Source organism: Harpegnathos saltator, unplaced genomic scaffold, assembly GCF_003227715.2.
Source record: "Harpegnathos saltator strain DR-91 unplaced genomic scaffold, Hsal_v8.6 scaffold333, whole genome shotgun sequence".
Taxonomy (NCBI): Eukaryota; Metazoa; Arthropoda; class Insecta; order Hymenoptera; family Formicidae; genus Harpegnathos; species Harpegnathos saltator.
Window position 1 is genome coordinate 159,445 of NW_020230132.1, and position 13,052 is coordinate 172,496.

General features: G+C 38.8%; 1 protein-coding gene across 1 annotated transcript in view; it reads left to right on the plus strand.

Moving 5' to 3' along the window:
* dpy (fibrillin-like protein dumpy) overlaps positions 1 to 13,052 on the plus strand; it is a 166,973-nt gene that overhangs the window by 49,113 nt on the left and 104,808 nt on the right. The window contains exons 2-14 of the mRNA XM_025300206.1: positions 1,407 to 1,462; positions 1,641 to 1,836; positions 2,827 to 2,931; positions 4,587 to 4,703; positions 4,799 to 5,046; positions 5,538 to 5,787; positions 6,417 to 6,662; positions 6,839 to 6,958; positions 7,278 to 7,411; positions 7,860 to 8,097; positions 10,193 to 10,315; positions 10,444 to 10,578; positions 10,728 to 10,961. Coding sequence (XP_025155991.1) covers positions 1,407 to 1,462; positions 1,641 to 1,836; positions 2,827 to 2,931; positions 4,587 to 4,703; positions 4,799 to 5,046; positions 5,538 to 5,787; positions 6,417 to 6,662; positions 6,839 to 6,958; positions 7,278 to 7,411; positions 7,860 to 8,097; positions 10,193 to 10,315; positions 10,444 to 10,578; positions 10,728 to 10,961 — 2,202 coding nt within the window. The remainder of the gene's footprint in view (positions 1 to 1,406; positions 1,463 to 1,640; positions 1,837 to 2,826; positions 2,932 to 4,586; positions 4,704 to 4,798; positions 5,047 to 5,537; positions 5,788 to 6,416; positions 6,663 to 6,838; positions 6,959 to 7,277; positions 7,412 to 7,859; positions 8,098 to 10,192; positions 10,316 to 10,443; positions 10,579 to 10,727; positions 10,962 to 13,052) is intronic.

Here is a 13,052-nt window from a genome sequence, read left to right on the forward strand (position 1 = left end):
TTTCCTCTCCTATCCTCCTGGTCGTTCCTTCTCGCACTTTCCGCTTCTCTTCCTCCACTTCATCCGACTTGGCGAACACACGTCCTTCCTGCCTTCCTCCCTCTCGCCCTCTGCGATCCTTCCCTATGAGCTTAGCCGTGTGCAGTCGTTAACATTTCACCGCGCCAGGTTGATCTCGCCGCAGCTCTAACTTATTGTGTTACTTGTTGCATGCGCGCCCTCGCTCGCTCGCTCGTGATAGTGCATTTGTCTGCGTCCCCGACGACTAACCGCGGTTCGCAACGAAGACGCTTTTGACGCGAATGCGTCTGCGCAGCGGAGCTATCTCGTGAAAATTGCGTTTACAGTTCGACGCTAGTCCGAGGAATCGTATCGGGCGAAGTAGAAACGAGCAATAAACGCGAAACGGCTGGCTGGCGCGATTGCTTGTAGCGTCGCGCGGGAATTCGAGGATTCCGATTTCCGCGTTTCTGAAACGGGATCCAGAGGAGCCAGAGGAAGACCCTCGACAACGTTTTTCCACAATGTTGAGTCGAATGCGCTACAGATTCTGCAGTTTCGCCATACGTATCTGAGGGTTAGAGTCACATTATTCTCATCTAAATCGTGAATATCGTATATGTATGCGAGAATCCATTCCTTTTCGCCGCATCAATCGGCAATGAGCGATGTTCAGATGTTAAGTTCATAAGTATCTCTCATTGAACGCTAAAATTAACACTACATACGTCAGAGTTGGTGGATCAACCGACTTTCTCAGCACACATTCGTGAACTAGCCACACATCAGAGCGATTGGCGGACTGGCGCTTCGTCCAACGAACAGGTGTTCGAGCGGTGTTGGTTTACCCGTTGCGACTGAAAAACGGTCCGACGGTTTCTTGCGGTTTTGTATCCACGCTCGATTTTCCAATGATTTCCTGCAACCGCGGTGCTTTCCTCTCATGATTTATACGCCGCGAACATCGCGGGGAATGTTGATTGCCTCCCTTTCTGTTTCTCTCTCTCTCTCTCTCTCTCTCTCTCTCTCTCTCTCGCATCTTCGGATCGCGAAAAGTTCCCAGAGCTTCGAGGGGACAGAAGACGAGGTAGCGCTGGTTTTTTGCGAAACCACTTGTGAATTTGCGATGATGCAATTACCACAGGTGATTCTCGCGTGAAGTCATCGGGCCTTTACGTATATGTTTAGGAATCTATAAATTTCTTCTGTAACGCTCCACGAGTAAAAAGATGACACAAGCATGTGTATATGTGTGTTTGTGTGTGTGTGTGTGTGTATGTTTGTGGTAACTTTGATCACCGCTAAAAATTTCCGTTATTAACAAGCAGTATTCGCACGGTCTGCCTGCGCAATATCTGTTATTATAACATGACTAATTTCGACCTTTTTCTCTCTTTTTTTTGCAGCAAAGATGAAACATCTTTGGCCGTTGCTGACGTGGATACTTTTATCTTCGTATCCGGTAAGTAGACGTTCGAAAACGTTTTTATGCCTTCATGGATGGAATTTTATCGTACATTGAAACTTGTTAGTACTACAAAATTAAGAATAGGGAACTTATTTCTTTATATGTTTATCAAGAGCTCGATTTTTGCGTGAACGAATGAGATTCAATTAATGTTGCAATTCAAATTTTCCAGGCCGAATCTCGCAACGGACTCGGCCATGGATTGAGGCGAGAAGTATTCTTCTTGAACCTCGAGGACGGCTACTTCGGCTGCCAAGTGAACGAGTCGACGGACATTCTGCAGTTACTAGAGCTCTCGAAGCTTTGCGATCAGCGCGTCGACTGCTACCAGGGCGCGGACGAGCAGCGCGGCAAGTTGAAGTGCACAAGTGAGTTTCTTGTGGGAAGACGTATCTTTTCCGAACAAACTCGGGTTTATTCGGGGTTCATAATCACTCTGCAAACACGGTGTCATCTTGAGAGCGATCACGAGAGTGTAGCACGCCAGGAAGAGAGGAGACACCGTCGCACGATACGACGTATTATCGCCTCAACATCTTTCTGTGGCTGCTTTGTGTCATTCCGCAGTTCTTGATGTGATTACGACGACTAAGTAATTTCTCTCGCGGCGCGTAAACCGCAGAAACGCACTCACGACGCGACATGGCGACGCGATGGGCGCAATGTCGTCTCCCGTCGCGTCAATTAAGGGGATCTCCGCCCGCATCATTATACCACATTGTACTGAGTCACGCCCACGTCGTAATTAACCGCAGAGATTTATTTTTATTCGCGTTTCTTCCCCTTTTTCTCTCCTTTCCTTCGCGGATGTTATCATCTCCAGATAGAGGCGGATAATTGACGTACCGGTCCGCGTCGATGAGCATATCGTGTTACTTGAGTCTACTGAACGTATCAGCTGAACGTATCTGCTTCGCAGCTTGTGAGAAAAACTCCACTGTTCGACCGCTGATTAGCCCGGCGGGGGAAAATTGCGCCGATTAGCCGATGACTCGCAATTTATTCTGCAGTTCTTTTTCTCCTGGGATAATATAACTTAATGTCCGGCGCAAAAATGGCTCGTACTTCGTGCCGGATGTTTCTTCCCAGATATGTATATTCCCGTTGACGTGTCGTCGCTCAAATAAAATTATCGAGTATTTATTCGCATGAGTGAGTTCATGTTTCCGTTTGTGTGACGAGGAAGAACGGTAAAATTTCATGACAAGCGACATACGCGAGAATATTAATTAATTCTCGGAGTTTTGGTTTTCCTCTACGCAGAAATTAACGATAGATTTGTGCAATTGCATATTTTCACAGTCGACTTGTCTTTAATAATATTGAATAATTTAATCTGTTGGAAATTTCGTTTCCAGATGATTGTACAACAGAGCACGGTACTAAATGTCAAAACGGTGTCTGTCTGGATTCAGTCTGTCACTGTAACGATGGGTTTGGAGGATGTAACTGTCAAGTTCCAGGTTTGTACGCGGAGAATTATCAGTTATCATTACACGCAATTATTCGTGCAAATTCCATCGTTAGCATATATTCAATCGCCTTCGTAAGAGAAATATTACTGGCTATAATAAATTAGCCGGTAATGCTTTTCTATGAGGACGACGCATTTATTCTATTGTTTACAAACGTTTACTATAACATATTACTATATAATTTATATAATTAAGGTTTGAACAAATATTTTACTTTCATAGAACGCTCCAACTTTTGATTGAGTTTCCTTATATTAGGAAGTTGAATTAATTCTGGTCTTATTTTGTCAATTTTTTTATTTCTATTTTAAAGAAATAGTTAAATTTACATCAATCAAAATATTTTTCGTCGTTAGCTGTGACTTTTTCCCATCCTTCTGGCAACGTAGCGATTCCGCTACGGTATAACGATTTGTCTTTCGAAGCAATCCAATCAGACATTTCTTTCAACACAAACACCCATTTTTGCACATCCTCGTAATTATTGAGGTGTGTATCTGCCAAAGCGTGTTGCATCGATCGGAATAGATGGTAATCAGATGGCACTAGGTCTAGAGAGTATGCTGGATACGGAAGGATTTCCTATTCGAGCTCTAACAATGTGTGTCTTACGATTGAAGCAATATGTGGGCGAACATTATTGTACAAAAGAATCACTTTGCGTTTATTGCTGGCTATTGCTGGCCTTTCTTGTACCAATTCATTATTCAATTTGTTCAATTGTTGCTGATATCGTTTCCCTATAACTGTTTCATTCGATTTTAGAAGCTCATAGTACACCACACCTTACATATTCTATCAAATACAGAGCATTGCTTTTTGACCGTGAATCGTGTTTCGTTATCAATGTTGATGGTTGTCTTGCATCAACCCATGATTTTTTTCGCTTTGGATTATCAAAATAAATCCACTTTTCATCTCCAATTACAATTAGCTACAAAAAACTTTTCTTTCTGGCAAGCAATGACATGGCGATATTTAAACGATTTGCAATGGCACTTTCACTCGATTCATGTGGAAACCATTCGTCTTCCTTTTGAATTTTTCCCATGGCGTATAGTCGTTTAGAAATTGTTGTTTTATCGACGTTGAATCGTTCAGCCATTTGTTTTTTCCGTTTGAGCAGTGTTTTCATTCGATAATGCTTGCAATTCAGAATCTTCGAATTTTTTTAATTGACTAGTACATTCTTTGTCATTCAAATCGAAATTAGCACTTTTGAGTCGTTGAAATAAAAATTTACAGTTGGAATATGATGGAGTTTGATTACCATAAGTTGTAACAAGCATTTCATGAGCTTCAGTTGCCGATTTTTTCAAATTAAACAAAAAACGTAATGAATGTCGAAAATGCAATTTTGTACAATCCATTTTAGACGCGTATAAACAATGAAATTACCAGTAACAATAGCGCGCAAACTGTCATATGTCATAGAGAAATGTCAAATCTTTCAGTGTTGCCGAATTTCATGTTGCCAACATTCATACTAACCGTTAATTTGTTACTAAACTCATCTATTTCTAGGAACCAGAACTAATTCATCCTCCTAATACTTCATAAAGAATAGAAATAATACATGCTATACACATACATAAAAACTTATCGAGTTATTTGTAACTGACAATATCTATATAAACTTACAGATGAGAACGAATGTAAATATCGGCCCTGTGATATATTTGCCCATTGTACAAATACTCTTGGCAGCTTTCAATGTTCCTGTTTTCCTGGATATCGAGGCGATGGTTTTCACTGCGAAGGTAATTTTACTCGCACATTTAACGCACAGTCAACAGTCGCGATCTCGCAGCTATACGTTCGGTTCATCGACTTATTTGCCGAATTATATTTGCAGATATCAACGAATGTGACGATCCGGCGCTCGCTGGGCGTTGCGTCGAAAATGCCGAGTGTTGTAACCTCCCGTCGAACTTCTTGTGCAAATGCAAACCTGGCTACATCGGCGACGGTGAGGTACATTGCGAAGATGTGGACGAATGCACGATACCAGGCGCATGCGGCGACAATACCGTGTGTCATAACATACCTGGCAATTACACCTGCACGTGTCAAGACGGATTCATGGGAGACCCGTACAACAATGTAAGTAAACCGACGAAAACAGGAACGCGAGAGGTAAAGAAAACGATTAGGAGACTTTTGCGATAACGTTGCTGAGCTCAAAGCGGCTAATAATACGCCTATAAGCCAATTATCTTGTCCCGGAAATATCTTTTTTGGTACCTATAAAGGAGATATTGATCTCAATAATTATCGTTCGGTACGATGAACTCTCGGAGGGCGCAAGTTAATTATACAGTATATAAATGCAAAGGCTTCGCAAAGGATAAAAATACTTAAATGACTTAGAACAACAAGAATATTATCTATGAAGAAATCTAAACTTTATATATTTATTTATTCAATCTATATATGATCGAATGGATACGATCGAATTAAAACGTATATTTCGCGTCTCTTTTCTAATTTTTCAAAATTTTACGTTACGGTGTATTTTATATCACGATTCTTTCGAGAAATAACCTCGTCGGATGTCAGCTTAGGTATCTAACTGTTTCGATCTGTCCAAATAGTGCATCGATATCAACGAGTGCGAATACGAAGGTGCTTGCGGGAAGGATGCACTATGCGTGAACTTACCAGGCGCTCATAAATGCGAGTGTCCTCTAGGATATGACGGCAGCCCCGAAGAGGAATGCAGGGATATCAACGAGTGCCTAAGAAGCCCCTGCGGACGTTCCGCTCTCTGCACAAATGTACATGGTAGTTTCCGGTGCTTGTGTCCCGACGGAATGAACGGTGATCCGTGGACAGGTTGCCATGGTGAGTCTTGAGAACGTTTCTACCGCGATTGCCTTCCCTACCTATTACGCCTCGCTCTAATTTATTTCCCGCGATACGATACACACGCCGAGAGTTTGAGTTCGTCAAAGCGTGTAAAGTCCTATCAGCGGTATGGTAAGTAGAGGATAAAACAGTGCGGTGAACTATGGACGAATCATAAATATCATTAATTATCACGCTTTAATAATACCGTAGGCTTGCATACATAGGCTGCTTCTTCTTATGTGATATTTGAAAACAAAATATGACGGTATTCCTTTTTCACTATTCACAGACACATCTTCGTCTAGCTTTCTCCGAGAGGAGTCAAGCTAGACAAGAATTAAATGACTCTAATACAGGTTATTCTTCTCATTGTCAGATATAGTCTTCGCAGCCTCTTAAGAAAGTAGAACGTTCGCAGTCTATGTGTACGAGTCTATGAACAATACAAAATCGTCTCACTGCTATTTGACGAACGCACAATTCGCATCTTAATAAACGTATCAAATCACTCATTAATCAATTATTAATTGATTAAAACAAAATGAGCCGATGATTATCGTACCATCGGAGATTCGGTGCCTATATATCGTCCGCAGTGTCGACTAACCGAGCATCACTAACAGATATAAACGAGTGTGAGGAGGGTTCACCATGCAGCATGAACTCGGAATGCGTGAACATCGAGGGTAGCTTCGAGTGTAGGTGCCATGCCGGTTACCAAATGGACCCCACGCACGGCTGCATCGACGTGAACGAATGCAGCAGCACGGATGCTTGTGCGGTCAACGCGAGGTGCATCAACGTCCCGGGCTCGTACAAGTGCATTTGCCCGCCGGGTTTTGTTGGCCAAGGACTAACTCTTTGCGAAAGTCAGTCACAAAGCAATAATCTCTTTCTCTCTCTCTCTCTCTCTCTCTCTCTCTCTCTCTCTCTCTCTCTCTCTCTCTCTCTCTTTGTCTTTTCCTCTGTCATTGCACATCATATTCATTCATCGATGCTAACGATTAATAATACTCACATCGCGATTAACCATATTGATTAACAGACGTGAACGAATGCAAGCGCAATCCCTGCGGCGAGAACGCCGTGTGCAGCGACACGATCGGTAGCTTCGTCTGCAGCTGCAAGACGGATTACACCGGCGACCCTTACAAGGAGTGCAGCGGTTAGCTTACTCGACATTTCCTCCATTTAATAATACAGTCCTTCTTCTTTGAGTGGATCATGCGATATGTGGATTATGCGAGGCCAACAAGCTGAAGCTCTAAGCAGTTGACCTTCCATTAAACGCGGCTTTGTTATATGTCTATTTTCTCCATTGAGAATTGTTTATTTTTCTATATAAAAGTATTAAGTGCGCGTATAGTTCTTCATTCACGTTGGAAAGTTAGAATTCTAAAAATATCGTAAAAAAGTATTCCGTATCTTTTCATTTCCAAGCTCGTAAGATTCTCCTTGTTATTGTGATTCACGTTTCGTTCCAGATATTGACGAGTGTACGGCTTTGGAGAATCCTTGCGGCAGGAACGCGATTTGCAAGAACGCGGACCCCGGCTACAATTGCGTCTGTCCACCGGGGTACAGTGCCAGCCCCAATCCGACAGTCGCTTGCGATCAGGTAATAATTCAGCAAACCCGTTCCATTCAGAACAACGAGTTGTTCGGTACATGCTTACAAGCGAGATCCGTAACATGAGAAATATCTCGAGACGAACGTCTCGTAAACAGGCTCGTCGTGTCTCCAATATCTTGGACTGTCCTGTGATTTACGGGAGTGATGGAAGAGAAAAGGAAAACGTACGCGAAGCGAATAATAGGCACAAACCGGTCTCGTACCATTTATCTTCTTCCCGAAGTCATATTCTTTTCGTTGTTTGCAAAGCCACACAAATTGACCCACGGCTCACTTAACGTGACTCCTACCTTCTTATTTGCGCGTCCACGAGGTAGTTGTACTCCGCGCCGTCGAGAACCGGTTCCCATTTCCGAATACAATGTTTCGATGCCTTAGAACGCGACAAGAATTTGAACGAGGTAAAATGTCGTTTCCGTTGTACTGTTTGTAGACCGACGTTACGACGCTCTGCAAGTCGAATTTTGATTGTGTCAACAATGCCGAGTGCATCGAGGGACAGTGCTTCTGCAAAGATGGCTTCAAAGCCGTCGGGGCCGAGTGCGCGGATCTGGACGAGTGCCTTACTAATCCTTGCGGGCCTGCGTCGATCTGCACGAATATCAGAGGAAGTTACCACTGCGAATGCGAGTCCGGGTTCGTCGGTACTCCGCCTCACATACAGTGTAAAGGTAATAATCCATAGAAACTGTCTCTATATTATTATTCACCCAAAAGAAAGTAATTTCAGGATAAGCAGAATTACTTAAAGGAGAATGTTAAAAAAGTGTCGATTTTGGCTCCCAAGGAAAAATGAATGGACCTCGAAAAATCATTGTTTGGCTCCTCAGATGACAGGAAATAATAATCATTTATCTGACCAATGATAACATTGTAAGAATGGCCTAAGTATAGTAAAAAATGCTACTAGTTGAAAACTTGCAATTACTGATTATTCTAGGTGAACCACCTCCGTATGGTTCCTTATAAGTCATTCCTATAATAATGTATAGAAAGAGCAATTTGAAATGATAAAAATAAAGTCATTGTTGCGTGCGGCACAAGTAGTCGTACGGAAGCACGCTCAGCGAGACTGCGCTGCGCCTGACGCCGTGTCTCCGGCCATCGGCGTATAGCGAGCCGTTTGTTCTTCCGTATATTATATTATATAATAATATTATATATTCTCATTGAGTTCTCAATGAACAATTTTTTTGTTTTTGAAATTGTATTTATATCACCGAGTGTGAAGCAAGTCAATAAACAACACCTTGCCTTATCTCTTAATTCTTCAGAATTACTTTCATACATTATACACTTATTTATAATTTTGATATTTGCAACTGATTCATATTACTATTTTTACTGACACATGATTATATCTTCGTTAAGATATCACCAAAAAGTGTCAAAGGTAATATTTCCAACATATAACATTTATAACGATATTTAGTTCTTGTAGTCAATTTTTGTTATAACTCTTGGTCAGTAATTCAATTTCAGGGATATATTAAAATAACATATTCACTTTTCTCGGAAAAAAATATTCATTATGCCTAAACGTTGCTCTAATTGTGTACGATCACTTGAAAAAAGATCGCGCACAGAATATCATGAATCTAATGATATAGTTTTATGTAAAATGTGCTATGCAGCAAAAAGCAAGTCAAAATCACGTTCGTCTAGTAGAATGTATAGTGTTACTATACGGAAGAGCAAACGGTCATACGCCGACGACCGGAGACGCGGCTTCAGGCGCAGCGCACTCTCGCTGAACGTGCTTCCGTACGACTATTTGTATCGTACCCAACAATGCTTTTATTTTTATCATTTAAAGTTGCTCTTTCTATACATCGTTATAGGAGTGACTTATAAGGAACCATACGGAGGTGTGATTCGCCTAAAATAATCAGTAATTATAAGTTTTTGATTAGTGGTATTTTTTATTATATTCAGGCCATTCTTGCAATGTTCTCACCACTGGTCGGATAAATGATTATTTTTTCCTGGTTATCTGAGGACCCAAACAATGATTTTTCAAGGTCCATTCACTTTTCCCTTGGGGGCTAAAATCGACGCTTTTTTAACATCTTCCTTTCCAATCAGTTTTGTTATGGACTTGATAGCTACAAAGATGTTCATCATAATCAATTATATGAAACATAGTTAAAAGAAAGACTATATTATTCAACTTTTTGCAATAGATTATAAACTATATTTGACCAAATATGTGTAAATTATCTTCGTTATATGTTACACACATACTTTTTTTAAAAAGCGTTCCAAATATTCTAATCCATAAGCATATTATTATTTTTACGTTTATGTCTGGAGGTAGAGCATGACTGAACAAAGAAAACTGACATTCAAATCAACATATTCCTCTTCATATAAGAGGAAAATGAATTGATATAAGAGGAAATCCTTTTGAAATAAGAGGAAAATAGTTAGAATAATATCTAATAAATTTTAGATGAATGGTTTACTTTAATCGCTTCATCGAAAGAGAAATCCTTTTTCCGTAAAAGGCTTCGCTTAGAACATGAGACTATGGGAAAAATCATTTTACAAATAAAAAATATTTTTTTGGGTGTTCGATTTTGTTACTTGTGATTTCTCGATCGTAATTTCTTTATCACTTTTTAAGACTCTTTTAAGACTCAAGAAGAATGAGATTGGTAATACCAGATATTTGTTTTGTTTCATCGTTAATACATGATTTTTGTTTTATTGGTAATAAAGAGTTTTGTTTGTTTGATAACACATGATTTTCGTTTTATTTCAAAGCACCATGCGATGAGGTAACTTGTGGCGACCATGCCTTTTGCAAAGCCGATGGTCATGAAGCTTATTGTATTTGCGAAGACGGTTGGACCTTTAATCCGAACGACATAGGGGCTGGATGTGTCGGTGAGTAATCTGATATCTCTTTTTGCAATTAATTAGACAATTACTCTTTTGTATGCTTTTTATATAGAGAAGTTTCTGTGTATATGTGAGATTTTATCAATAATACGGCCTTTCTTTTTTATTTGTAGATATAAATGAGTGCGACGCAGTAAATGGACCTTCTGGAAGATGCGGCAGAAATGCTATCTGCACGAATACACCCGGCAGTTTCAGTTGCCAATGTAAATCTGGATTTTCAGGAAATGCCTTCAAGCAATGTATAGGTCAGTTGAACAAAATACAGATCACCACTGTTTATTAATAATTATGGTTTATTAATAATTATTTATTAATAAAATAGTTATTAATAATTTTTAATTTTACATGTCAACGAATGTCAATTTTTTAATCATATACATTTTTAATTACATAGATATTGATGAGTGTACAAGACATGATGTTTGCGGTCACGGAGCGACATGCACTAACACTGAGGGTTCCTACTCTTGCAATTGTCCAGAAGAAACAATACCGGCTCCTGATCCGTATATCAAATGCGTTGCAATAGTCAGATGCGAAGTTGATGATGATTGTCCAGGGAATGCTATTTGCGATCTACAAAAGAGATGCTTATGCCCTGAGCCCAATGTTGGAAACGATTGCAGACGTACGTATCACCATTGCTTTAAAAGCAAAAAAAAATTAGACAAATTAACAATAGTTATATTATATAGTTATGTTATGTAAGGTTTTCAGATCACTCGTTCAACTCTTTTAAAATGAAAAGAAATTTTAGCAAAAATCCCGAAAATTTTTATGATTACATTGCCATGTGCTTTATCCAATGATGATATTTTCAATTTCCGGTACTGACAGAAAATTGGCTATGCAGATCGGAAGTTGAGTTTTTCGAATAGAATATAGTACATTTTATTTTATTTTCGAATTACATACAAAAAAATAAAAAAAAAAATTTTATACCAAACATTTTTTCTGGAATGCTTCCAGTGATCTTGAAATGATATTGAATTTGTGATGAAAAATAAATTTTCACTATGTTTCTGGGTGAGTTTATTAAAGCCAAGTGTTCAAATTGAGCACTGTTCTGTGCGACGCATGCATCTATTCTACTTTAGAAGGAATTAGTTGCTTGAAGAATTTTATTAATATTTAAGGATCAAATTGCTTCATTTATCATATAAATAATATTCTCATTTGTAACAAATAATAATAAAGGACAATAAGATCCGGTAATCGGGGTGAATAATTTATCAGACTATATTTGCTTATTCATTTGAGATTCTCACACACGCGTAGCATATTTGGTTTATGGCACTTCGCGGCGGCTACATAAAACACACTTTCATCGCACTTTCAACATCATTTCAAGATCACTAGAAGCATTTCAGAAAAAAATGTTTGGAGACAAAGTTTCTTATTTTTTGTATATAATCCGAATATACAATAAAAAATGTTATGTTCTATTAAAAAAAAATCCAATTTCCGGATTATATAGCCAATTTTCGGTCAGTATCGGAAATTGAAAATATCATCACTAGCTAGAGTATACCCAATTTGGTCATAACATTTTCGGAATTTTTGTTAAAAATTTCTCTTTATTTTAAACAGGATAGACGGGTAGTCTGAAACATCATGTATAGTTATGTTATGTTTAATCCTTTGACTTCGAAAGGTGTAAATATATGCTGTTAGAAGGCCATTAATATATAGGATGTCCAGAAAATCCCAGACAGGTAAAATACCTAGAGAGCAAGACATTTCAGAAAAAAATGTTTCATACAAGAGTTGCATAGTTTCAAGGGAGACATAAAACAATTATATCATTTTGTTTACAGATGACGCCACTTTCGAAATATTCACTGATCATTATTCTTCTTAAATGGAAACCCCATTTTTTATTAACTTTTACAAAAATATTTCACCGTTTTTAGCCCTCAAAAATCGGTTTTGATTGTGAATTTGAGATGTAAAATGTATGCATTCAACTCTGCGAGTATGATACCATTTTTAAATCGAAAAGGGGCACCTTTACTTAAACAGTGAATGGTGAAAACGGGTTGTCGAGTAGTAAAAATGAATATATCCGAGTAGTAAAAACGTACCATAAAGTATATTTTTAAGCAGATTGCCTGTCTTTAACATTTATTTTTCAGCTGCGAATAACAGCACATTAATACGTATATTTTTACTCAATTTATTTCAATGTCTTGAGTAGAAGAGATACGTATTAACGTGCAGTCACTCATCAGTTGAAAAAAGAATGTTAAAAAGGGGCAATCTGTTTAAAAATACTCGTGCATACTCGCGTATACTCGTCATATTTTTTCTCTCTATATGCTGCGCAGACTTGAGAGTGCAAGAAACGGACATAAAAATGAAGAAACGGATAGAAAACGGGCTAAAAACGGGTCAAAAACGGGCCAAAAACGAGCAATATGAGAATAAAAACGGTGAAATATTTTTGTAAGGGATATCATCTTTTTTTATCAATTAATTTGAACAACTTTTGTCTGAAACATTTTTTTATTTGCTTAATATTTTTTGAGATATTTGAAGATAACTCGACAATTTTTTCAATGTTTAACTTACGACTGTTTATCACTACCTGTTTATCGGAAGAAAAAGTGATAGTAGACTTTTTTACTCTACTTGGCCTTAAGAATATACTATTACAATAGCGCCCTGACTTTTGTTAATTTGATGATTTTGAATTTTTCAAAAGTCGATAAGTTATCAA